The 27,950-nt window shown below is 39.1% G+C and overlaps 1 protein-coding gene across 2 annotated transcripts; it reads left to right on the forward strand.

Annotated features, from left to right (window-relative positions):
* The first annotated feature begins 26 nt into the window (after positions 1-26).
* On the forward strand, positions 27-26,919 carry BACH1 (BTB domain and CNC homolog 1). Of its 2 annotated transcripts, none has more exons than XM_010722583.3 (5): positions 27-214; positions 11,218-11,515; positions 15,127-16,518; positions 18,137-18,343; positions 23,603-26,919. In XM_010722583.3, exons 2-5 carry the CDS (start codon positions 11,276-11,278, stop codon positions 24,062-24,064), a joined length of 2,301 nt encoding a protein of 766 aa, XP_010720885.1. In that variant the 5' UTR covers positions 27-214; positions 11,218-11,275; the 3' UTR covers positions 24,065-26,919. The 2 variants fall into 2 exon arrangements, with proteins under 2 accessions (XP_010720885.1, XP_010720875.1); XM_010722573.3 differs by lacking the exon at positions 27-214 and adding an exon at positions 6,787-6,917.
* Positions 26,920-27,950: the final 1,031 nt, after the last annotated feature.

Here is a 27,950-nt window from a genome sequence, read left to right on the forward strand (position 1 = left end):
CGGCTCTGTGACCCAGCGTCGCGCGGGGGAAGGCTGCGATCTCTTGGAGCTGGGAGGGCTCCGCTCGGACCGTCGGCGAGGAGGCGGCGATCCTCTCGTCAGGCTCGTTCCGCGCTGTGAAACGCTTGGCGCGCTTCGGGAGTGTAGCACTTAGAAAAGAATTGTCGTCTGCTTTTCTGTCGAGCTGTGGTTGCGTTTTCCTTTTCCAGTCTGCGTAAGTACCTGGGGCCACGCAACGCTATGTATCCTTTAAGCTCTAAGTGTACCTGCACGGAGGGCTTCCTTGGTGACCCTTCTATTGTAACAGCGTTTGGATTTCTTCAGGCGTTCTTCTGGAGCGTATTTTCCTGTTCATTTCAATACAGAAAGAACTGACTTCTGTAGGCTGTCTCCGTCTGGTGAAGCGAATGGAAGTGGGATGCTGGGGAAGTCTGCGTCGCTGGCACAGTAACCTAAATGCCAAAGTGGACACTTATGTGACATCTGCTTTGTTCTTGAGTGTTTTGTACTCGAAAGTGTCCGAAGCAAAGGTTTTAGTGTGGTCAGGGTATTTATGTTAATGTAAGAACTGCCTGTGTGCTGTGCTCTTCACCTGATCGCTTTGATCAAGTGGCACTCTTGCTGGGCATAGGCCATATGTATCTTCAGAAATAAAACAGAGACGTCTTTGTATTGAGTTGTAATATGAGTCCCCGACCAAATATCTTTCCCCAGTGCCTTGGACTCGGGAGTCCTTGTTCTGACACTCTCACATTTGATCAAGTAAGAAGAGGTGCTAAGGCAACTTCCTCATTGGTTTCCTTTTAATTGTAAACCTGGCTTTCTCCCAGTGCTGAGTAAACTGGCGCGAGGTATTGGCGCAGGAGGGACACTGGAAGGATTCACCTCTCTCTGAGTGCTGGTGTTGTTGTTGTCCCTTAGGATTCTGCTGCTGAAAGTTTCATGGGGGAGGTTTTAGGGGCTGAAAAGACCTTTGTGGCATTTATAGTGCAAGTCTTGTTTATATGCAGTCCTTAGCTAAACAGTAGTAATGTGTTGGTTGATTCAAACATGGGTAGGAACAAAACCTTAATGGTTGTTTCAGCAGCTATTTTTTTGCTTACTTCAGTTGCATGAATTCAGCCTGGTATGACCAAATTGGGGATAATTCATGAGGACCCCTGCAGCTTTCCCTGCCTCTGGTTCAGAAGTTAACCATATAGGGGTGGAGGAAGGCTTATTTTGCTGAAACAGATCATAGCCCATACCATAGAAGAATCTTCATCTCCAGCAGCAAGCCGTATTTTTCAGATAAGGCAGTTCTTGTGGTGGAGAGGTTTGGTTCTTCAGTAATACAAGGGAGACCTTTGTGTTTTGTATAAGTGCTCGTTAGCAGGTCAAAGTAATGCTCAACTGACTTGTCAGCTACTGAAGCTTTAAAAAGAAGGGAGGGAGAGTGCTAGGGAGGGCAAACTGGCTTTAGAAGCATTAGTGAAATGCAAATAAATAGAGTTTAATCATTAGGTTGTGTTGAAGAATATTAGTAGCTTAGGGCCAGCCAAAATGCCTTTAAACTGCTTGCATGTTAATAAATATTCAGGTAGACTGTGGAATCATGTTGGACTTCTGTTTGCAAGTGACTTTAATTGTCAAGATAGTATCTGCAGGTGTTTGGATTCCAGTCTTGGTCTGCTGTCGTTAATAGGAAGGTAGACAGCACTTGCTATTGCTGCTGCTGTTTGAAGTCTGGCATTCTGCATCTTTTCTCCTTGTGTAAATTTGACTGGAATTAGCAATATTTGTCTATGCTTTCTTCATAGACATTCATATGCTGTTTTCATAGAAGTGTTTCTGAACTTTTGGTTTCATATGCTGTAAAGAAAAGCTGTGGAAGCAAATGACTTAAAAAGTTAATGCCACAAATAACATTATGAAGATCGTTTTCCAAAAGAATTTTCCTTGTCTTGCCACTGTTTGCTCCTCAGTTCTTGCATCCTTCACAAGTTCTTGAACTACAAATGGTTGACTTGCTGTTTGTTACAAGTATTTTTAATGTACCTACTTGTGAATGGATTCTGACGGTCTCTGACACAACAAATGTAGTTTGTTTAACTGTGGCAAGGAGTAGGATATGCAGATAGAGATGTGAAGGTGTTTGTTCTTTAAGCAAAGGCAAGAGTTGACAGTAGGTGCCAGCTGTGCACGTTTTGTTAGTCAGTTTTATCCTGATTAAATATTTTACTCTGACTTGGGAAGGAAAAAAAAACACATGCCTTTACTAAATCTGTGCATAGCTGCCTTCCCAGAGTAATTGTTGAAGAGTGGAACTGAAGGATTGTAAAGGTTGGATTTTGCTGCAGAGCAGTCTCTGAAGTCCCTTCAATCCTTTTCATTTTCAGCACAGAAATCACATCCCCACAAAGTGATTATTTTCATGCTGCATAGAAAAATTTAGCTGAGTGTAATATAATCCAAAACAGCAAATAGAGGTGTCTTCTATTTATTTATTTTTGCTGGAATGTGATTATTGCATTATGTTATTGTAGGAAAACTATCCCAAAATTTATGGGGAGAATTTGATTTTTATACGGTATCGGTCTTCTGTGTATTTCTTCAAAATCCCAGCTGCTGGAGTCTTGTGTCTTCTAGGAATCCGAATTCTTTGTCCTTCTCTCCCTGCTCCAAGTACCAGGTGTTCAAAAACAACTGAAGCTTTAGGCTTAAAAGCTTGAGAATAAATCATGACTCTGAGACACTGGCCTGAGTTCCCGTGATTCCTTTCAGTTCTCACTTGTAACTTGTCAGGAGTCCAAATGCTTTGGTAAGAGTGATGTTGCAGAAATACAGTCTAATCATTTTTTTTAAGAGCTCACTTATGTAATTAAGTGGTATCATCCCGCTGTGTAGTTTGAATGGCCTAGACATTTAATGATGAATTTGCTAATCATCTAAAGATGAGATCTGCTTTTTTTACAGGAGGAAAGCATTGTTTTAATGAACCGAAGCTTAGCTGTTATAATAGGTTTCTTAATCGCCGTGTTCAAGTGTTTTTGAGCTGATGCTGGAGAGGCAGTAAACATGAATGCTAAAATGCTTGTTCATCCCTTGTCAGCATAACATGAATCAGCAGCTATTAGCTGCTCCAGGCATTCATCTGTAACGTAACTTCATTTCCTTAAAAGGCGAGGTATCTGGGGGCAGACACACGGGTAGAAAGCTTCAGAAAACAGCTTTTGCGCTGTATTTTGAAGAAACTGTCTTTTATCCAAACAGTCTCCCTTTAGTAGTAGGGAATATAAATAGTTGCCTCTTTGTGTACCGCATCTGTGAATGGCAGGATTTTTTTAAATAGAATAAAATAAATGTAAATGTCTGCTGTAAGGGAACTGAGGGAAAACAGTGAGCTGCTTAAAAAGTTACTCAGTACATCAGCATGGGAGTCAGGAGTAACACTCAGACTTTGCTTTTCAAGATTTTTTTTTCCCCAGCTGTTCAGGAATTTAAGGTATTCTAAGAACACAGGTAAGTTAGAAGCACGGTGGTTGCTGAGTAGGTGTTTATTGTCTACTGGGTGATGAGGTAGCCTGCTAGTGTAGTGGTGGTAATGATCACAACAGGAATTGCATCTGGGTGCCCAAGCTCAGCCAGCTGTGATAATGCTGACAGTAAAGGCAGCCTGCCTGAGTTCTGCTGAGGAGGAGTTGCACTCACTGCTTTCTTGTATCCTCAGGAGCTTTACTTGTGTGCTACTGAAAGTTCATGTTGTTATTGCAGAGGATCGAGATCCAGCATGCTGTTGGTGAACAGCTACTGTCTAAGTAAAGAATAAGGAACAGGCTTTTGTTTACTGGTTAGTAAATTGAGTAACGCTTGGGTTGGACAATTGACAGGAAATGTAGCCCAAGGTCTTGAGATGGAAAAACAAAACCCAAACCCTTACCTGTACACAAATCAGTGGTAGAGCAGTGTAGCTGATATCTGAGTCTAGAAATAAAAGGTTAGCCTTTTTTTTTATTATTATTATTTATTTAGGAATCTCTGAAGTGTAGTTACTGACTGATAGGAAAAAATAAGACTTGCTCTTTAAAAGAAAGCAGTGACTTGCTAGGATGTAACTTCTGTAGCTAATTTGTTTATGCTAGTGCTACTTCTGTCTTTGTAGAACATAAGGCAGAAGAGCCACGTGTCAGTTTGAGCTGGTTTATTACCCCACTCGCTATTAAGTGTATTACAGTTGATGATTGCAAAGTACAGTTTTGTGTTTTGTTTGGCAGTGAGTCTTTCACAGATGATCACCAGGCTTGGATGCTCTCTAGACTTCCTCAAATCCAGATTCCTCTGGATTCCCATTCATGTTGGTGAGAATTGGACATGGGATTTTCTGTGTCTTTAGATTTCTCAGCACAGACCATCTGAGTAGCAAAAGGCACAACCACTGTTGATTTCTAAAGATTTGTGTGCACCCATTTAGTATTTGTAGGGACACCAAAAGCACTTGAACTCAGAATAGTCAAAAACTGTTTTGGTAAATGTGCTCAGAATTCAAAGGTGCATCCTACTGTCATTCCTGTTTCTTTACATGAATTTGCACTCTGGAGTCTCTGTTCTAAGTGCTGTTTTAGTATTTTTTTTGGGCCTCTTCCCTTAAAGAGCCTGAGAGCCTATGGAGCTCACTTCTATGACTCATTCATTTTTTTTAGTTGTGAATTTTCTTCTAATGCTGCCAACTTCAGCTGCTCTCACACTCAAAACATTTGCTTTAGCTGTGGAGGATAGATAGCCCTTTGTACGCTGAAATGTCTCACCTTTCTCTTTCTGGAGTTTGTGGTGTTTGAATACAAACTGAAGAATGCTGAATTTATTTACCAGGGTGATAGCTGTCTTGTTGTTGTTGTAAGTTACTTTGTAGTGAAGTTCCTGGCATCTGTTGCAGACAGGCGGAGACTTCCAGCTGTTATTTTTGTCTTCTCTGTCCAGAAAGAATGATGCAAGTATATAGTAGAACAGAAAAACAATGAGATAACATCTGTTCTCTACATTTATAGCTAAGTCAACAAAAAGCTTGGTTTTAAACTATACAACATCTGGGGGAGGGGTTCCTATATGCGTGTAAAATGCAAGATGCTCTGCTGAAATCTTCATTTAAAACTTAAAGAAATTATTGTTATTAAAAGCAGTTAATTAATATTATGTTTATTTTTGTAGTCAGTTTAGTTGATCTTTATCAAAGAATCATCAAGATTGGGAAAATACCCCTAAGATCACCCAATCCAACCACCAGCCCACCACCATACTCACTGCCCGCATCCCTCAGTGCCACGTCCACATGGCTCTTGAACACCTCCAGGGTGGTGATTCCACCACCTCCCTGGGCAGCCCTTCAGTGAAGTGCTTCCTAATATCCAACCTAAACCACCCTTGGCACAACTTGAGGCCGTCACCTCTTGGTCTGTCACTGTTATCTGGGAGAAGAGACTGACGTCTACCTCACCACAACCTCCATTCAGATGATTGTAGAGAATGATGAGGTCTCCTCTGAGCCTCCTGTTCTCTAGATTAAGTTCCTTTAGCTGATTCTCATAAGACCTGTATTCCAGACCCTCTATCAGCTTTGTTGCCCTTCTTTGAACTCAAGCTCAGTGCTTCTATGTTGTTTTTTCTTTTGTAGTAAGGGGGCCCAAAACTGCACACAGTATTTGAGGTACAGCCCGACTGGTGTCCAGCACAGAGGGATGATTTCCCTGCTCCTGCTGGCTGCGCTGTTTCTGTTTCAAGCCAGGATGCTGCTGTCTTTCTTGGTCACCAGGGCACACTGCTGGCTCATGTTCAGCTGGCTGTTGACCAGTAAACCCACATTCTTCATGCAGCTTGCCAGCCACTCTACCCCAGACCCCAGACTACATGGGGTCGTGACTGAAGTGCAGGACCTGTCATCTGGTCTTGTTGAGCCTCATACGGTTGGCCTCAGCCTATCCAAATCCCTCTGTAGAACCTTCCTACCTTAAAGCAGGTGATTCTGTATGTTTGACACGTGTTATAAATAAAGTACTTTGGACAGAGTGTGGATGTTTGAGAAATCCTCTGCAGGAAAGCTGGAATTTTGGTCATTGTTCAGTGGGTGTTTGGATGAGTGTTAGTGGCGATGATTGCTGCTGATCACTGCTGTTAAGATCTGCAGTGAGCTAATTGGTGGTATTTTATTGTTTAAAGGCTTCAAATGGTGTCTTGACATCCACATCTTATTGCTATTACTTTTGATTAGTAGTGGAATTTTCCTGTTAGAATGGGATTTCTGTTTATCTTCTTTCTTTGCAACCATGAGGGACTTGATCATTATGGCATACTTAATCTTGAAGCAGTTGTTTTGCTCTGCTGTGAGTGTGTAGAGGTAAGTTGGTTTCTGCTCATGTTTTTGTCCGCTTCAGTGACAACTTGATGCTTCAGAGCTTCCTTCACTTCAGGTAAGACGCTTCCCTTGTTGACCACAGGATGTTAATTTGAATGCAAGCTCTGCATATGTTGTACAGCTGAGCATGAAAGTTAATCTACTTCATACCAGGTCTTTGTGTGTGGATGAGAAATTTTCTGGTATAATGTTTCCACTCTGAACCTATCTATTCCAAGATAGCATTATCTATTATGTTCCTTCTGTAACTTAGCAACGGTAGTTCCTTATAGCTTGACGTGAGATTCAGCCATAGTGATTATCATCTTTGGAATATATGTACACTAGTGTCAAATGGAGGACATCTCTTGGTTTTCCTGAAGATCTGCCCTTAAGTGACTCTTGACTTTCTTCCCTAGCAGTATCTCCTTCAGAGGATTATCTGACTGGCCTGCCTCATTCTGCCCTCAGCTAGGAGTTCAGAATCATAGAATCACAAGGTTGGAAAGGACCTACAAGATCATCTAGTCCAAAGGAGAAGTAACTTCTAGTTGTAAGTGATCAGATGAGCATGCTTGAAGTCTGAGATTATTTAAGTACCTTACTTTGCATTTACCTCCACATTAGCAACATAAATTAACTAATAATTGAAATGTGCGAGGAAATGAGATCTGTTATTTCTTGATGGATCTTGGTAGACATCTTCATCTGATTTCTACATTACATATTCAAACATTTATATTCCTCTTCTTCATATTGTTGACAGTGCTAATTTGTGTTAAGAGAAGAAGTATTTTATGTGTCTTTTGAAAATCAAGGTGAATGCTTAATTGATTAAAAGTAGGGATGTCTAAACCTACTGAAGGTACGTTAATTTTACAGGTACCTGTTCTTCATAGTTTTCCTCTTGAGTCCTATGATAGTAGGGGGTGAGATAAATCAGCTCATCTTCACTTGGAAGCAGACAAAAATATTATAATCCGTACTTAAGAGACAGTATTTTTGCCCTTAAGCAAAGCATTTTTTTCCTCTTGGTCACTGATGAAGAGTGGAAACTTGATAGTAATGTGCTTGGTTGTGTCCTCAAAGTGGAACTTAGTTCATTCAGCTGTAGTTTTCTGTCAGGTAGTTCTTATACTGGCACATGTCATGGGCACTTTTTCTTTCCCTCAAGTCTGTGAGCTTCTTAGGTGCTCAGAGCTTGACATGAGAGGGATTTGAAGAATGTCTTTGTACTCACAGTTTTGGTTTTCCTCTGCTAAATTAAGATTTATATTGAACTTCTGCATTGTTTCATCTTTAATCCTTTCAGCTTGCACTGTAAGGGCTACTTCAAGTTTTGGAAGGTTTTTTGGGTTTCTTATCTCCCGATGGTATTTAAGATGTTCCATACAGCAGTGCTTGTGGTTCTTGGTATCTTTTGCATCATGCAAAAGCAGTCGTTAATTGGCACTGACTTAATGAACGGTGATTTAAATATATGGTCATCTGCAGACTTGGTGTAATTTTACAATTTATCTGTGCCTGCCTCTAGTTTTCCTTCCTTAAGTGTTCATTTTGAAATAAAGATAGTGTGATTACTGCCCCTGGGCACCTGTATTGAGATGAAGAAAGCCTGTGAAGGTCTTTCCTAGGGGAAGAGTGGCAGAACAAGATTGCAAGTCACAAAGCTTCTTAATTACAACCGAATTGCTGTCTCCAAACCTTTCACCTCATCAGTCTATCCATAAATGGAATTAATTTTAAGTAATTTCTAAAGTCTTCAGGAGAATAGATGAACATTAAACAGTTCACAGAAATACAGAGTTTTTCGCTGTTGTTTCTGTGGGTGTTTGTAGAACGTATTTATAGGCACGGATACAGTGGAAAATCAGGTTGTCTGTCATGATGAGCTGTGATAAATGTGAGGCCATGCCTTTATTGCACAACTAGAAAACAGAATTAGGACACTCACAAATCTGACCTTTGTCAGCACTTTCCTGAAGTGTAACAGTTCTAGTGGTTACATCTTTCCCTTTCAGATTTGATACTTTTTGTTTTCATTCAACCTTTTGGTTCTTTTCCTCTTGATTTCTCCCTTTACTGTGTATAACCATTACTAGGTTTCACAAAAAAGCCAAAATTAGTGTTTTGGTTATTTGAAGCCTCTTTTAAATTTTGAAATGCTGCATTTTATACTTTGGATATCTCGGACTTATATCCTGTTTAAGGGGACCACACTTCAAGTGCTGTGCTCATTTTTGGTCCCCTCACTGCAAGAAAGACATGGAGGCCCTGGAGTGTGTCCAGAGAAGGGCAGTGAAGCTGTGAGGGGTCTGGAGCACAAGTCTGATGGGGAGCGGCTGAGGGAGCTGGGGTCATTCAGTCTGGAAAAGAAGAGGCTCAGGGAAGGGCCTCATGGCTCTCTACAGCTACCTGAAAGGAGGTTGTGATGAGGTGGGGTTCAGCCTCTTCTTCCAGGTGACAGCGATAGGACGAGAGGGAATGGCCTCAGTTTGCATCAGAGGAGGGAGGGTCAGATTGGACATTAGGCAATACTACTCTGAGAGAGTGGTGAAGAAGTGGCACAGGCTGCCCAGGGAGGTGGTGAAGTCACCAACCTTGGAGGTGTTTAAGAAACATTTAGATGCTGTATTGAGGGACATGGTAAGTGGGAACCATTGGTGGATGGTTAGACTGGAAGATCTTAGAGATCTTTTTCAATCTTGGTGATTCCACTGTTGAATATTCTTATTTTCACTATAGAAGAAACTGAAGGTGGTTTGGGGCTTTTTTTCCCCCTTTGGCAACAGCAACCTTAGAAATCATTTATCAGTGCTTTCTGTAGGCTGCTCAGGGGTTGGAAAATGTGTTGTATGCCTTATAGGGATGAAGTGAGATAGATTCAGCTGTCCACAGCACACGTGTAAGCTGCTGTTCCTTTTAGCCTTCCAAGTTATGGAGGTGCAGTGAGCTGAATGGGATTTTGGATTGCATTACCTTATGAGGGAGAACCTGGGAGCAGTGTATTTGATGTGTGGACTGTCTATCTGAGGGTTGGGAGGGCTTGAAGAAAAAGAGGTAAGGAATGTCTGTAGGACTGCTGGAACTATAATTGAACTCATTAGGAGTTTTGCCTAAATAGTCATCCTAAAATAGGTCCTTTTAACATTTCTGTGTCCCCCACCACACTGGATTTAGTCTTCCATCTTGTTGTAGTTCCTCTTTTCAGTATTTATTTCTGGTACAAACACAATTATACTTTATTTATTTATTTTTTTTGTGAAGTTGAGTGTACAATATTCCATTATGGAGGGAGAAGTGCAAATAATGCTGATAGTCTGTACCTGGACTGGTGCTATCTTACTGTTGCATCTGGAAAATATTCAGTGGGGGATCTCTTCTTTCTGTTCAAAAGATAACAAAAACTGTTTGCCTTCTATGAAAGTAACAAGCAGTAAATAACCAGAAGCATAGCTGGCAGGGTGCTCATTTTTTTGTTTGTTTTCCCCATTGTGTTTAAAAATACTCATGTCCTTTTTCTCCCTTTCGGAGTTGTGAAAGTTTCCCATATCTGAAAACTGTAGATTTGCATTGGCTACAGTTTTTTTGTTGCTGAGAGCTGGCAAATCATAACTGTTGAGCAATGCAATGGTTGGGTAGTCCTGTGTCAGCAACTGTGTTCAGTTACAGTAACTACAGTATTCTAGTGGGTAGAATAGTCCAGTGGAATGGAAGTGCTTGGTCTGTTAATGTATGTTACTAGGAGCAGAGGTACGTTTTCCTTGTATGTAACCAGTTCCAAATCCAACCATGAAGCTTCTTGACCAAGCTTTGGGTTCGAAGATGCTTTGTATTGGTTTGCTTGTTGTTGTTTTTAACTTGAAGGAAGGGCTGGTTCCAGAGAAAATAGGAATTGGGAAATAAAATGTGAGGATTAGTCTTGAAAATGCTATTGAACTTTGTGTGCTCTAGTAGGGCTGGCTTTTCCCTACCTCTGCATCTCTCGAATGAAGGAGCTCAGGAATAGCTTTGGGACAGTTATGAGTTAATTTCCAAGTTTAAAATATTTTAGCACTTTCATTGTTATTTATTGTCCAATAAATTCTATTATTTCAGAGCTTTGCTTTATCATAAGAGCAGTCTGTTGCCAGGTGACCAGAATCACCTTCACTGCTTCAATATGAAAGCAAACTTCTGAGAAATGTAATGATTAAAATAGTGATGAGCAGAAAGAAGGTTATAGAAGTGGGGGGGGTAGTCTGTAGTCTGCATTAGAGAATTAAGACAGGTGGAAAATAAGAGGACTAATGTGCTTAAAAAACTGAAGTATCTGCTAGAGAGAAAATAACTTCTAACAATGATTAACTGTTCTAGCAGGCAAGCTACTTTTGAAATAAGGTAAAACAAATATTTTAGTTTGTACTGTAATCAGTAAACAGAAGTAGCTTACATAATATCTTGCTGAATGGATCTGGGTTTTATTTCTCTTTACATTTTCGTAGTGTTGGAGTCAGAACATAACGATTATTTACGCATTAATTTGTAGGTTTTAAGTGTTATGGTCAAATTGTTATGCTTAAGGATTTGCTGTGGGGGAAAATTGGTTCTCTGTCCTTGAGGTCACATGAAATACTGTATTTTTTTGTCTGTGCATCTACTAAACCAATATTTAAGATATATGTGTTAGGGTTTGGATACTTGAAATGTTCATACGAATGTGTTGTCTTGTGAAATATTAAATTTTAAGCTCATTTTTGCAGAGAATTAGTACAGGCAACATATGTTCAGCAGTTTTCCTTGAGTTCTTGTATCGTCAGTAGGTTCCTGTGTGAAGTGATTTTCATGTGTACAATTTGTTTTTCTTTCTCCAGATTGGAAGAATAGAAGCATGCTTTCCGCTGAGACTTACACTAACATTTGTGATACAGAATGTCTCTAAGTGAGAAGAACAGCGTGGTTTTTGCATACGAGTCTTCAGTACACAGTACCAATGTACTTCTCAGTCTCGATGATCAGAGAAAGCAAGATATTCTTTGTGATGTCACTATTTTAGTGGAAGACCAGCGATTTCGGGCTCACAAAGCTGTGCTTGCAGCTTGCAGTAGTTACTTCCTTTCAAGAATTGTGGGCCAACTGGATTCTGATCTTATCATCACTTTACCAGAAGAGGTGAGTGTTGCTTGCTTCTGTATTGTACCTACCCGTGCTTCTGGTCTGTTTTGTTCAACTCTGTTTTACAATAAACTGACGCTTAATAGAGAATATCAGTGAAGAGAAGAGAGTTAAGAACTGAGGGGAAGAAATTTCTAAGCTGTAAAGCTGTTGCTGATTGAGGTAAAGACTGGATAGAGCAGAATGAATATCACAGACTGAAGATAAATAAATTCTCTCCTGGGGAATTTGTAGGGTAGGTGGGTTCAATAATGTGTTTATTACTCTCAAAATAGTGCACTAAATTCTAAGCATGTCAGTTTGTCAAAAAAAAAAAAAGCTGTTTAACATGGGCTTCAAACAGTAAAGAGACACTAGTCATCCCATGCAAGAAAGGAATATTTTGGGAATAATAAGCAAATTAATGATGCTGCCATTTTAGTCTTGCAATTAGTGTCATCAAGGTTTAGTTCAAAAATGTTTGAGAAATACAGCTGTGCTTGTATTCCTTGCTTGCAGCTTATTGTTGACTTTCTTCGCTTCAGTTCCTATCCTTTTTGTACACTCATTGTTAGAAGCTTGATCTCTTTTTCTGCTGTATTTATACTTTAAAGCCGGGGACAATTGCTTGCTTTTTCACCTTAAATAAATCCTTTAAAATCAGATTGAATTTAAAGGCATTTAGGGGGAGTGAGCCAGAACCAGTCATGCATAGAAAAGCAATTTGGTTATCAGTTACCGAAGCATCCAAGACATTTAAAGATTCCAGTTGGTATTTAGTTGAAAGCATTTAAGATACTTAAATACCATCTGAAATTTTTAAGAGTCGTGAGGCAAACAAATGTTCATGTGAAACACTGTGCTTGTAAACGAAAAGTCAGGAGCCTCCAAGTACTCTATGCCCAGAAGCAGCAGGAAGCTGAAGAACTGGTACATGATCAGTGATTTTCTGGGAGGCTGTTTCTGGTAAACAGCTTGGGAAGGGAGTTAAAAATAATGCAGAAATTGTTGGCAAGTCATCTAGAATCATTCAAGCCAGGAGGAAGGGTACGTGACAATGAATACCTGTAGTGATGTCACTTCAGTGACTTGTTTGTGTACAAGACTAAGTTGAATGCTACCGTAACATAATGATGTATTCAGAAAGCCTGTATCTTCCTAAGATAGCTCCTTCACTGACTTTGTAGTAGATAAACACAAGGATTCTCTGCAACTATAATATCTGATCTTATAAAAAACTGAAAACTGAAAGGGATCAGATCGTCTCTTTTAAAGAGCTTCCCTGATCTTTGCTGTTCTGTGATGAATTTGCTACAAACTGGTGTTATGCCATGATAACACTGTCAGCTTTATTCATTCTCCTCATTGTCTCTGTATGTTCATTTCTTCTTCCCTCTCTTCTTTATAGTGGCTTAGTATGTTGTTAGCCTGAATATCTCCCAGACTAAAAGAAGTGAAATGGTAGGAGCTGTTGTGGAAGGGAAATAGAGTGATAGGAGACACAAAGCTGTCATTTGGAGTAACAGAGATCAGTGACATGTAAAACTTTTGAAACAATACAAAAGTAGGATATTGGAAGAATAAGAGATGCGCGTCAGATTTGGAAGGGGAAAATCTTGTGGAAAGCACTGGTGTTCCACTAAACCTGAGCTAGGAGGGGACCAGAGTTTGTAAGCAAAATGGGGGAACATAATGACACTGATAGTCTGAGTGAGATAAGTCCTCTTAAGTCTACAACCTAAAGACATTGTCTAGCGTTACTGATGTAAAAGCTGAATATGCTGTAACAACCAGCAAAAATACCAGCAGGGTATCTTATCTTCTAATAATTTGATCTCATCGTTTGGTAAAAACACTTTGAGAAATTGGAGCTTGTCTTCTGGAGACTGCTAAATGTTTTGAAATGAGTCAGTTTATGAAGCTGCATGCTCGAAAGGGACAAATAAATACTAATTGACTTGGCAATTTCTTAACCCTTTTGATTATCCAAAGTTTTTGAAGTTTAAAGTAAAAGATGCCAGTCCAAAATGTGAAATACCCAAATATTTAGATATTAATTTGTTCCATATACATCATCAAAGCTAACCGGTGACACCTTGCTGTCAGTTACTTCTATTGTTTTCCTCCTGAAGTTTTCACACTCGGAAATTAGACTGTCATCAGCAATACAGATAAAATAAATGGCTCCTGCCAGACTCCTCTTTAGTCAGACCAAGAATCTTTCCAGTGATTCATCATGTTTGAGGATAGCTAGCTAAAAATACATAGGAGAATGTATGAGGAGCATAGTGTTTTTTTTCTCTTAATCTTTCCATTTTTTAGCAAGGAGTATTCCCTGGTAAATGAAAAATGTACAATTTTGAAACATATTTGTTTTGTTTAATTTTATGTATGAATGTCATCTGTTTATAAATAAATCAGATTTATTGGCTGTATTAGGTTTGAAGATGTCTTGCAAGCACATTAAAAAAAAAAAAGTGAATAGGAAAACAGTTTAAGGATGAATTAAGAATACTGATCAGATCACCACAGTGTCTCTAGGGTATATTTGAAACATTACCTTAAGAATTCTTTAGGTTTAAGAGTTTGTTTTTTTCTGCTAAGCTGTCTCTGTAGATCACGTCAACTGCCTTTTAATTGTTATTTCCATGTTTTTCTTTAAAGACAAAAAGCCCAGCATGTGGGCTTGAGCTTTAGCAGTAGTAATAATGGATATACTCCTTCATTTTTTCACTTGCTAAAGGAAGTAGCACACAACTTTTAGTATGATAGTCTGTTTACACTTTCCTACCTGCTTTCTTAGTAATTTTTCCAAAGAAAAAAGCGGCGCTGTTTATCTTTGAGTTCCCTTTTAGGTAACTGCTCTGCAGTAGAAGCTAAGATGATAATTATGGAACTGTTCCAAAAAGCCTATGTACTCCAAAGAAACTGTAACTGCGGTTGGCATAGGGTTTTGAGTACTTTTCTTTTTGTCCATGAGTGGAAGAAAGGAGTAGATGGCTACAGTACTAAATAGTCATGTGTGGTCAAATTCAATTACTTTAGAGTTCTGTATATCAGTGATGCGTGAAACTGAGCAAATAGCAGTAATTGCTCTTTAAAGGAATGATTCATGCCAGCAGCATTTTGATCTTGCTCAGGAGTAATTCGCATGTAATTTCACTATGGAAGTTATGTTTATAAAATTCGAGTCCCATTCCTGGTTTTCAGAGGACAGCAATATTTTTCACATTTTAGTACTGTATTATGAGAGTTGTTTAAGAGACTCTTCACAGTGAAGAAGATAATTGCCATAAAATATACAGGATAGAATTATTTCTGATTTGCTCCACAATGAGTGTGGCCAGATTTCCTTTCTGGATCAAATCTGCTGCTTGTCTCTTGTTCTCTGTCCTGATGGAGCGACTTTCTGACTGCAGGATGTGAGTTCTCGCTGTTTAAACCCATGTATGTGTAGGGGTTGTAACTAGAAACTTGGCAACCTAACTACTACCCAGTGAAACAGAAGTGGGTATGTGGGGCCCTGTTCTTTTTGATGTGGTATGCTCTGGTAAATGGGAAGCAAGAGGGTTTCACCAAGCAGGAAGTTGGCCATGCTAATTTTCTTTCTTTCTTTTTTTTTTTGTTAGGTAACACTTAAAGGATTTAGTCCTTTGCTTCAGTTTGCATACACAGCTAAACTTATTTTAAATAAAGATAACGTATCTGAGGTTTGCAAGTGTGCTGAATTCTTGGGCGTACGGAACATTGAAGAGTCTTGCTTTCAGTTTCTCAAATTCAAATTCTTGGACTGTAAATCAGAACAGGAGTGTCCTAGGAAGAAATGCTGCACACAGCATTGTAGGAAAGTAAACCCTAAAATTAGCAGCGTGGATGATGGAGACCTAGAAATAGATGATGAAGCAGAAGAACTTCTAGAAAAAGAATATATTCAAGCCTCTCATACAAAACTCTGTAAAGATGACGAAAATGCGAAAGCGTCACCTGCCCTTCAAGATAATACCAACCCAACCTCAGATCCTATACATTTAGAAAAAGGTAACGTTTCCAGCTCATCTTCCCAGTGCCCCAAGTATAGGAAATTCCAGAAAGCTTTTGGAAATGACAAAGTTCATACTTCAGATTCCAGTTCCAGTACTAAAGATGTTCAGGTGCCACCAATTGTAACTTTTATCGAGAAAGAAATACCTGATAATGACAGCACACCAAAAGCTCAGGAGTGTGTACCTATGCAGCTGGCCTCGAAGTGTGAAGAGACTCAGGTAAAAATGGAAGAAGGTGAGGAGGAAGACATTGAGAAAAAAGAAGAATCAAAGAGAGATTCTGTGACTCAAAGCGTCTCGTGTCCTGTGGAGAAAACGGATGTTGCTGCTTTCCCCCAAAACACTGCTACGCCTCATGGACTTAATTCTGTGTCTTTTTTACGTTCTTGTGAGCAATATGGGAACTTAAATTTCAGTAGTATGCAAAGCACCGCAATCTTATCTGAAAAAACTGCAACAGGTACCGGAGCTGAAAGTGACAAAATGGAAAGTCAAGACAGTGCAACTTTAAAGGTCGATTTGTGTGCTAGGGAAGCCATTAACATTACGTCAACTGGTGATCGAAGCAGTGTGGAGAGAGAGGTAGCAGAACATCTAGCAAAAGGGTTCTGGAGCGATATTTACAGTACAGAAGGCTGTCAAATCCATTTACCATCTGCAGTGCCAAAAGAACGCTCGGAGCCTGCGTATTCAGGGAAGAAATCAGAGTGTCCGTGGCTGGGTATCAGGATCAGTGAAAGTCCTGAACCTTGCTCTCAACGAACTTTTACGACATTGAATTCTGTCAACTGCCCCTTCATAAGCAATCTTAGTACTGAAGGATGCTCCAACAGCTCTGAAATAAGCAGTGGAGATTATGTTCAAGAGCACCGGCAAGAACAGTGTCCCTATAATTATGTGATAAGTTTGGGGGAGGATTCAGAAACTGATACTGAGGGAGACAGTGAATCCTGTTCAGCTAGAGAACAGGAATGTGAGGTAAGAACATTCTTGTTATCCTTTGCTTCCCTGTCTCTTAAGGCCCTTCTCAGAAATCTAGTTCTGCAATCTTGTTTCATTACTTCTTGTTTTAAAACCTTGGGAAATGGAAATTAAAATAAACATTTGAAGGCTTAATGTGGGAGAAAACTGTTAATTCAAGGAGACTTAAAATATTTTGCAGGACATTGGAGTGATAGGTGGTTAGGTGTTAGGTCTCTTCAGATATGTTTCTGGAAAAACCTTACGATAAAGTTTTGTCTTCTAAATCAAGTACTGTGGACTTTTTAGGCTTTTTCATTTTTTTGGTCTACTTTGGTTAAAATTAATTCCAATTTTCATAGTGTTTTTTGTAGAAACTTAAACATGTTCTTGATTTTTCTTCAGACTTGAGAAGGTGGGAGGGAAATAACACTTCACATTACCTGCAAAATGAAAAGCAAGTTTTCAAGCTGGCAACAGTAGCCATGCATTTAAGAGCATTTTAACAGCATCGCTTTCTCTGAAATTTAGGTTATATTTGTTCTCTCCAAATGCAGAATATGTTTGGTACTTCTTTCCTACGTAATTGCTTTAGTAGGATTTTAGACAGATGTCCTAAGTAGTCAAATACCAAGTAGTTCTATTGTGTATATAAAATGACTTCGGTAGTGGTTCCTAGAATTGTAGAATAGCAGTGTGATTCTTTTTTTTTTTTTTACTGTGGGACATTGAAGGGGCTTTTATCATAAATGAAAGCAACAATTCCTGTAGGAGGTTGGCAGGTTAAATAATGGGCCAGGATAGGCTTAAAAGCACTTCTCTTCTTTACATTATGAAGTAAATGGCAGTGAAGGCAGTACTCTTCCCTGTGGATTACCAGTGATAGGCAAACACAAAAAGGAAATTTTTTGTTTACTTCCCAAACTAATTTGAGATCTTTGACCACAGTAAGAGAATAAATTTTGCTTCTTAATTTAGTCCAGTTTAGGGGTTGTAATAGTGTCTTTAACTGTATACTTAAAAATAATAATTATTATTTGTAGAGGGAAAGATGGTTTTCAGTATTTATCAGAGCTGCATGATCTCTGTATGTTTCTGAAGCTCTTGCTTCTGTAGCTCAGGTGTACGTTCAGTAGCAGCAGCGTTAAGGAGTATAAAACTGCTGCCAGGAACTTCTGTTTTAAGTAGATGCCTCTTTCATATGAACTTTTCCTGCAGAAAACCTAAGGTATAAAAATATATACAGAACGCAGGCTTAGCAAGTGAGAGGGGACTTCAGGGTGCATTAGTGATTCTTGACCCCTATTTTATCTGCCTCCTAACCGTAACTTACTTGCCTAGAACGTATCACTGAAGTGATTCCCTGTACACAGGGATAGATTTCATCCTACTTGAATAAGCTTTTGATGATGTAGTGTAAATGTGCAGGGTACTCCATTATTTTGCCCATGCTTGAGTTCATCTGCTTCAAGCTCCCACATTTTATCTAGCTCCCTAATGGCTCTTCTAGCTTGCTCTTGTTTCTGAGATGTAGGTGTTTTGCTAAAGAACACTTAAAATTAAAACTTGAGATGATTTGTTGGAGTACGTGGTTATCAGTTTCACCTTTGGCTTATATTTGTATCTTACATTCTAGGTAAAACTGCCATTTAATGCACAAAGGATTATCTCCCTTTCCAGAAATGACTTCCAGTCATTTCTGAAAATGCATAAATTAACCCCTGAGCAATTGGACTGTATCCATGATATTCGAAGACGAAGTAAAAATAGAATTGCAGCGCAGCGATGTCGTAAGAGAAAACTTGACTGCATACAAAATCTCGAATCCGAAATTGAGAAACTGGTATGTATGAATATCAAGATTCATATGACTTCTGTCTTTCGTTAAACGTGTTTGCTGGATATCTGCCAGTGGCTTGGTAGTGAGGCAGCTTGTTTATCTACGGAAGCTCTGAAAACAGTCTTAAACAGATGACTTGTTGATAGAAGTTCTGGATTTACTGTACACTTCAGTGCACATTTTTTCTTCTGTGGTTTTCATTCAAGTAAAAGTTCATTGCAGCATGAATCTTAGTGAATGCTGTTTTGGAAGCACATCAGCACTGAGTTTTATTACATAGAATATTTCCCAGACTATTATCCCATCCTGCTCAGTTTTCTACTTCTTTGCTTTCTTTCTTTGTGATTATGTTCTTCAGCTCATGCTTCGAACAGGTTGCCCAAGGAGGCTGTGGATGCCCCATCCCTGGAGGCATTCAAGGCCAGGCTGGATGTGGCTCTGGGCAGCCTGGTCTGCTGGTTGGTGACCCTGCACACAGCAGGGGGGTTCAAACTGGATGATCTTTGTGGTCCTTTTCAACCCAGGCCATTCTGTGATTCTGTTACTCTTGAAGCTTACTGTTATATTGCTATACTGTTATTAGTTGTGTAAGTATTTGTTCTTGTAACATTTCAACATGGACCGGTAAATTGTCTGCTGAGTCTTGAATCTCAAAATTGGAGTGCAGAAGGTAGAGTTCAAGAACTTGTTTACAGTTTTAGTGCGTATCATGATAGAAGCTGAGGAATTAATGCGTAACTTCAAACAAATGTGCAGAGTCTCAAGTACTTATCGCAGGGAAATCATTGAGTGGCTATTTTTAAAGTTTCTGATTCTGTCATTTCAGTTTCGTTCTTGTTTACACATCTGTGCTACGTACTTCAGTGGATTAAGGTTACTGTACACTTAGTTCACATCAGTGGTCATTTAGACTTTGTGTTTTATGTATATGAATTTGGTATCTGCTTCAGATAGGAGTATTTGCAGTCATGTAAAAGTGCCTTCTGACCTTAGAAGGAAAAGGAAAGTGAAGTTAGAGCAAAGCAGCATGGGCTAGAAATTTCTTTTTGATAAGTGATTAATCTTTCATTAAATGTGCTTCTGCAGTAAATTAGACTTTGAAGGAAGGCTGAGAGTTGAAAGGGCAAGTCCATTCACTCAGTGTGCTGAATGAAGATGATATTCCTGGGGGAAGAGGGAAATCTGGTGATTATGTTGACAGAAGTTAAATTATGCAGGCTAAAATGAGAAGCTGCAGTTCTGACAGTTCAGAACTTCGTCTTAGTGTCATTCTGTTTGTTTTGTAACTTTGTCCATATTGTGCAACAACTTTACCCCTGAAATTAGACATGATTCATCTGCAAGATTAAACTTGTAGTTGACTAAATGGCTGATATTCATCATATAACATCCTTTTTTTCCCTATGGACTTACCCTAAGACTGTGTGAATGTCTGCTGTTTTACAGATATCATTATGCAAGTGCTAGACAGTGTTTAGAGTTGTGAGGTCTGAGTTCTGAATTGTGCTCTAAGCACAAAAACTTCCAGTTGCTTGTTTATTCCAACTGTGCAGGTTGGTTTCTTGTATGGAACTCTTGGTCTTGTCTTGCATCAGCAGGTGTTACACCCAGTCAGACATGTGGAAGTAGTGCACAAATACAGAATCTTTGAGATCTGCCTCAAGCACAGCTTCTAGTTGACTGGAAAAAAAGAGGCATCTGTGAAAGATGTGTGGTACACCCACATTTCTTTGGGCATGGCAACTTCTTCCTGCTTCTCTAGGTTAGTCATGGGTCTCAGAAGTTACTTGTTGATCTTCCCATGGTATTTTTTGTAACGTGGCTTTGTGAGGGGATAATGTGGCATGGCTGTAATTTGAAAACTTGACAAGTAGATAACAAGCTGCAATTTACAAAGTATTAGGAAACATTATTCAGCTAAATTCCTTGTTCTGCTTTTCAGGATGTGTGGCACACTTTCTTCTATTGAAGTCTGAACTTCTTGCTTCTTATGTTTTTGTTTGCTTGGGTTAAAACACAGTAGTTGTGGTGTGCTGTGGGGAAAGTCGCATATCAATTTCATTAGCAGAGGCTAGAAGCTGGCTGGGAAGTGGCTTTGCTGAAAAGGCCCTGGTTGGGGGGGGGTTATCTGGGCATGAGTATGAGTCAACAGCTGAGCATGAGTCAACAGCTTGTCGGAACAGAAAAAAGGCTGTCAGCATCCTGGGTTGTATAAACAGGAGCATAACCAGTGGTTTGAAGGCAGTGATTGCACTCCTATACTTAGTAATCATAAGGTTGAATCTAGAATACTGTGCCTGATTTTGCCCTTGCCCTCCCTGTGCCAGATGATCCTCCACTCCTAACCTCACTCCTAACCTTGGAGTGGGATTAGGAGAAGATCCCCAGAGCGGTCAGGGCTGAAGTACTTTGTGGAAAAGACAGACAAGATGGGTCTGCTTCTGCCTGGACAAGAGATGGCTGTGGGGAAACCTAATTGCCACCTGCCTGTTTCTGTGGGAAGACATCAGGATTGTATATGCCATTTTCCTGGAGGCACTCAAGGCCAGGTTGGATGGGGCCATGGGCAGCCTGAGCTGGTGGGTGGCAGCCCTGAGAACAGCAGGGGATTGGAGTTCAGTCGTTAAAGTCCCTTCCAGTTCGAGCCATTCAATGATGTAGACATTGGAAGCACTCCAGCTTCCCAGTCAGGAAAAGAAAAAGACAACGTCACAAATAAAAAATAGGCGGCTTCAACTGAACATGGAAAACTTTTTTCTAATGGGGATAGGGAGATGATGTTGAGGCAACACATATAAATTGTGCAGGCTCTGTCCTAGGAGGTTTTTGTCATGCCACAGGACAAAGCCCTGAGCAGCCTGATCTTGCTCAGAGCTGATGTTTAGAGCAGGAGACTAGACTGGACTATAGACCTGCTGCAGAGGTACTTACCACCCAGGTGATTCTGTGAATTTGAAACTTATGTTAATCTCTTTGTGCTCCTTGTTGAACCCAATCTTTACCTAGGGGAATTAAGTTTTGTCAATTCCCTTGGTCATCTGTACAGGTTCTATCATCTTGAACCCTGTACTGGGCTGCAGCCCATATAATGGTGTGCTCTGCACTAGTATCTAGAACAGCATTATTGCAACTCCTTTCCCCCCACCCCAAGTCTTATTGTCCTTCACTCTTTGAAGAAGAGAAGTGAGAGAGCAGTTTATTAGAGTTTTAATTGGTCATCAGTATGATGCTACCACAGACTTTACATGGTCTTTGCTCATTGACCTTTCAAGCAAGCCTATGTATTATTGCTCACTGTATTTGGGAATACGTGTGGACCACTCAGAGGTTAACTGCTTTCAAACAGCTCTTCCAGAACAGCTGTGTGTATTGACCTGCCATATACCCTCTTGCATCGAATTTGCATCAAAGTTTTAGGCTAAAGGTCCTTGTGAGAGGGAGAAGACTAAGCTGGCCTTAAGGAATGCTACCTCCTTTAGGGTTCTGGAGCTCAGGAGAAGGATGAGGCAGTGATTGACACACCATAGGTGTGATCTAAGAAATGGATTGTGATCTTGTTATATATGCTATAGCAAAGAGAAGAGATGTGTGAACTAGATAGATTCTTCACCAGAAGTAGTAGATATTTCCAATTTTATGATTGCTGTGACTTTGTAACTAGTTATCAGTACTTTGTAGCATTAATAAAATGCTGCTAAAATAAAATACTATTGAAATGTATTATTAACAACTTGTTAATTGGGGATAGGTAACTTACACTCAAAAAAATATGAGTGTTGAAGTTTGTATTGAGTAATACGGACTGATGAAATAAGCTGGACTATTACACAGCTGAGTGCCTCTGCATACCTAAAATTTGCATAAAGTGATTTCAGATTAGGATGTGTGGCAACAGCTGCTCTCTTTTCTAATCATTTTAGGCAAAAGGGGACTGGCAGCCACTGCATTCCTTGCAAAGTGCCACTTTATGTTAGTGAATTCTTTCTGAAAATTGTTGAAGCTGCAGTGTGAGTTTCTTCTGTAAGTGAGAATGTGAGAAGAGCTAAAAATAATTGGGCTTTCTAAGAATGAATTGATCTAGCAATAAGGTAACCCGGGATAAATATTTATTTCTCACAAGCTATTTAAAGCTTTGTGTAGAAACTGAAATTTGTCTTCAGAACTCTGCCTTTTGTAGTTATCTGTCAAACTTGGTGTGTATTTCTTTCTTGTTTCAACTGTTTTTTTTATGATCTTGTTTGTTTCCCATCCTTTTTCCTCATTTTTCTTTTCTCCAGACATCACTTATTTCTGTTGTTAGACAACCCCTGCATTTTTTTTTTTTTTGGTCCTTGCATCTTCAGCCAGTTGTGCTCCTGGGACTTTCCGACCTCAGAAATTTGACTTTGCAGTAAAATACAGGTTAAGTTTTAACAAATTATGATTTTTACCATTCCATGTTCACTGGTGAATTGCTTTTGCTGCCCTGTGCTTGAAGTGTAGCTGTTGAGAGCAGTTTTGTATCTGCGAAGTATCCACCATTCTTAAGCATGTTTGGCTAAACAGAACTTAAACATTTCAGCCTGCGTTCCCTTGCTCTAACAGAGGTTATCTACCTGTTGGTACTGCAGTTCTCATCTCTTGAATTCACTATTCTGTCATTGATCACTATCAATTCTTTAGGTGTCAGTGTTTTAATCAGCTCCTTGAAGTAAACTAAGTTGCTGCATTCCCAGAGAAAATACTTTGTCCACAGTTTTAGTGATTTTTTTTGTTTGTTTGTTTGTTTCTTTAATTTCTGTTTGCTTTAGAAACACATCTGATCTCCATTGTTTGTTGTACAGCACTTCTTGAGAATTAAATTTCATCTAGCAGTAGTGTCGATACTGAAAAAGTGATGCCTGTTTTCCAGTATTTTCATTTAAGTCTCCATGGAAACTGGGCTGTTTAATGTTTAGTTGACCTAGTGCTAGCAGTTCAGATGTGTTATCCTATGGAATTAGTGTTTTGGGAATACTTACAGTAAGTGGAGCTAGGTTTTATTTAATAACTAAGTTTCATTATTTTGGCTGTCAGTATTAGTTTTATAAAAGTTTTATGCCTGGGAATATACCTTCAGATATGGGCTGACACTTCAAGATGGAGTTTGTCTTTTACTTGTTATTTGGTTCTGTTGCTGATGATCTTCACAGCGCTGAATTCTTTCTGTTTCAGCAGACCAAATCATTTACAGCCTTGTTAAAAAGTAACTAAAGTTTTTTTTTTTTATTATTATTTTTGCAGCAAAATGAGAAGGAAAACTTGCTGAAGGAGAGAAACCTCATTTTGTCAACTCTGGGTGAGACAAAGCAGAATCTGACCGGTCTTTGCCAGCAGGTGTGTAAGGAAGCAGCCTTGAGTAACGAGCAAATACAAATACTTGCAAAATATTCTTCCTCAGATTGTCCACTTTATTTTGCATTCCCGGAGAGAGAACGAACAGCTCCATCTGAGAGCGAGCTCACAACACCAACAACTACAGAGTTAGTAGATGCTCTTTCGAGTGTTACACCCACAAATGAGCAGAGTTCTTGTTTCCAGCGTGTGAAAAGTGTGTGCGATGCAACATATGATCAAGTACAAGAACTACACCCAGTTCCTGTAAGAACATTGGAAAAAACTTCACTTGTGGAACAATGTGGACAGAGTGGTGCTATCACAGACTTCTGTCAGCAAATGACTGATAAATGCACTACAGATGAGTGACTCTATTCTCTTCCTGTTGCCAGCTTCTCAGCATTGCAATTTAAAATGAAATTGAGCATTATCGTGCAGTAATTTAGTAAGTGAAAGGAAAGATTAATATTTCTTTTAAAACTGTATGGAGAATTACGCAGCCATTATTGCAAGCTTCGGTTTGCTCTGTGTAATTCTAAATTGTAATTTGTATGTATCGGCCTTGGAGCTTTTTTCTGCGTGGTGATGGCAAGGAATGTTCAAGTAAGTTGTTTGAAAGTATAAACGTTGTGCACAGATGTTGATTTGTGAGGAAGTTTTCATTCAGATATAAGCAGCCTTCACTCTGCTTTATGCCACAGTACCTAATGCCGCTCTGCATCTCAAGTAAGTGTTCCTTGACAGATGTTTATCATGACTTCTATACATGGAGTGCTTTTTTCTTTAAGATGTTTTTTTTATCTCTCTCTGTCGGACAAGCCTTAGGAAGCATATGAAGCTTGGTGAGTGTTTATTTTATAGATGAGTTAAGATAACATGACAGTTTGAGGAGGTTCTGGCAGATGCGCTCTAGAACAACTCATTGCTTCCTGCTGTTCCCATCCCTGTTACAAGAGCCAGCTTTTGTTGAGAATTTGTCTTAGCTCTCCCATGTATAGTTAAGATGACTGGAAAAGCAAAGGTGCTGCAGCATACTGCTCTCTTCTCTGGTTTTTGTGTGAGAAATAACAACATAGTACAAAAGGCAGAAATTTGATAAAATTTGTTGTTTTTACAGCATTGGATCCTCTGGCATCTGAATTCCAGATGCTTGCTAAAATTCCTTGATGTACAATGATGTTCTATCCTGGCATCTATTGACCTTATTGCTATTTGTGATAAATTGGAATCGAACTGTTGTGAAAGATTAGGGACAGATATTGTTGTTATTCAGGTAGTCAGGCACAAATTCTTCATAACTTGAATGTCTAATTGCATTTTAAGTCACCTATGTTTTTGTTCTCTGATCACTGGGACCAGTAAAGATCTATTTCAGAATTTTAATTTTCAGAATATGTTTATGGCTAAACTGTAGTTTTTCAATGGCTTATGTTATAAGTGTAAATGTATAAGAAGTAAAACAAGTAAAAGAACTGTAAAGATGACTTTCACTTCATTTGTGAAGGAGAATTCAGCCACTAAGATAAAAGAAACTTAAAGTAATCCCTTTTTTATTTAAGATTTTTATGTAGATGCATATTGGATGCTGATGATTCTTTGTTACTTAAATGTTATTCTCACACCAGAACTAAGTATTGAACCTCACCACAGAAAACTTTGTTTTTGCTGGTTTACAAAACATGAAGAATCTTTTACAAGCCAGTGGAATTCTTCATTTCCTACCTCAGAATGTGTATTAGCTGTTTGTGTCTTTGTGTGCATGTATAGTAGGTAGCAGCTAGAGCAAAGGACTATTGTAAATACTGCTTTGCAGTTTTGTCTTGCAGTGAGACAGAACTTGCTAAGGAAACTTCTTGGCAAAGGTTTTTTGTTTTGTTTTTTTTTTCCTTCCTCTTGCTAGGTAACATAGCATTAATAAATATATTAAGACTATCAGGCCACTTATTTAAAACAAAAAATAAAATTGATGAGTATCAGCAGTACTTCTCTTAACCAGCACCTAATACAAGTGACTACACTACCTCATCTGTGGGATTGAAGGTTAATTCAAATCTCTAGTAATAGTAATATCTTTGGATTTCCATTATACATCATTACTTTAAGGAGAAAATTTATGTTAATGGAGCATAGCTTGTATAAATCACAGTGCTTGCAGTGATTGAAATTCAGAAATAAATACTTTATTGTGGATATCATGAAACTTACTACTTTGAAAGTACTCAGATAATTGAATTGAGATTCTTTTAAATGAACAGCATTTACATATGTTGATCCTGCATGTGCATTACTCATGAAGCTCTATGTGTTTGTTCTCCAGCATCTGTTTATCTCTGATTAATTTAATACTGCCTCCCTCATGTCCTGCCATTGTGGGCGGTATATTAAGTGTCTGTTTTTCTTGTCGGTTTGCTTTATAAGTAATATTAAAAACAGAGTCCCAAACCTTCTGCTGTCCATATGTAACATCACTTTTTAAAGTTGGTGATATTCTGAAATGACACGGATAGTGACTTTAAAGCATTATCCTATAATACGTGTACTTTAAAATGGGATTTCTTGGGCTAGATATACTTGTTATGAATTAATTGAGTGTATATGTAGACAATGACTGGCAGGGAATATCAGTGAGTCCAGTGGCCCTAACCCCTGATTCACCTGGCTGTGGATGACCAAGTCCCAGAAGGTAGAGTATCCACCAAAATAATTGTGCTCCATTGCCACAGTCTGATCAGCCATGGCTGAATTCCATCTAGCAAATATTGTGGGGCTGTTATTTCATGTCTGGTTATGATAAAATTAATGTAATGTATTTAATCCTATGATGAAAATGATGAAGTTCAAGGGTAGGCTTTTGCCTAACCAGCTGTATCTAAATTTGTAAAATATTTATTTAATACACTAGACACACAAGTTGCATGTTGACTTCTATAGACTATACCATCAACTTGCAAAAGTTAAAAATGAATGACAGTTTTCTGATACTGATTCTCAGGTAAATGTTTTGGAGTTTTTTTTTTTCCAGTAAAGAAATGCTCAATTTTGAAATTGTAAAATACTTTGTTAAAGCATGTTTTAAAGTACTTTGGACAGAGTATCTTAAAGCCATAAGAGTATGATGGCATACAGATTGTAAAATAAACAGATAATTACAACAGTTGATTTTGTATCTTTCATAATTCAGTATTTTCTAAGACTACAATAAAAACCACTATCCTTTCTACAAAGGCTTTTCTTTTTTGTATAATTCTTATTCAGTGGGAATGTTTACTGGTGGAGTTGCTTGATCCTATAGCAGATGCCTTATTAAAAGTGGAAGCTGTCATTGCTGGGGAGAAGGCTGGAAAGTGTGGCGATTGTAAGGCTTAACATGCTGCTTTTAATTGGTCAGGCAGCGTAGCCACATTTTCTGAGGGACAGTTTTGTCATTGAAATCTGTAATCACTTGGATTTAGGTCGTAGGTATTTTGTGCATTCCTTAGTGCTAAGAGTCAAGATGTTAGCTTTTACAGGGATGTTACTGTGGGGGAGGTTTAGGTTAGGTATTAGGAGAAAGTTCTTCACTCAGAGAGTGGTGACACTGGAACAGGTTGCCCAAGGAGGCTGTGGATGCCCCATCCCTGGAGGCATTCAAGGCCAGGCTGGATGTGGCTCTGGGCAGCCTGGTCTGCTGGTTGGTGACCCTGCACATAGCAGGGGGGTTGAAACTGGATGGTCATTGTGTCCTTTTCAACCCAGGCCATTCTGTGATTCCTTTTTGAGGAAACAGTCTCAGTGCAAGACTGTGATAAGTTTAAATCTCTTAATATTCAGCAGGAAACAACTGCAGTGAAAACTAAAATGGGTACATATGACAGTGAACAGTACCGTACACTTAGTTCTGCCTCTGGATCTTTTTTTAGGAGGCAAGAAATGAGGAACTGCTGATAAATGGCACTCATATGTGAGCACTTCAGTTTTTATTTGACTGTGACAGGGCTGAGTGAAATTAGTAAGAAACTTGTTTGAAACAGTAATCATTTTTTTAATGTTGAAAAGGTAACAACGTGCCTACTCTGATGGTAGCAGTTTCTTTTCTTTTGAACAAATTTGATCAGTGTTCTGACAAAGGATTCAGTGTAAACAGAATAGTTGATCTGCACAGAATTAATGTTGCGTTTTTTTTTTTTTTTTTGGCACAGAAAGAGAAGCTGGGCCTTTATGGCTATGTGCTAATACCTTGTTTTGCTTATTGATTTCCTCTTTTTCATTTTTGTTC

The sequence above is a fragment of the Meleagris gallopavo genome, chromosome 1 (assembly GCF_000146605.3).
Source record: "Meleagris gallopavo isolate NT-WF06-2002-E0010 breed Aviagen turkey brand Nicholas breeding stock chromosome 1, Turkey_5.1, whole genome shotgun sequence".
NCBI classification, from domain to species: domain Eukaryota; kingdom Metazoa; phylum Chordata; class Aves; order Galliformes; family Phasianidae; genus Meleagris; species Meleagris gallopavo.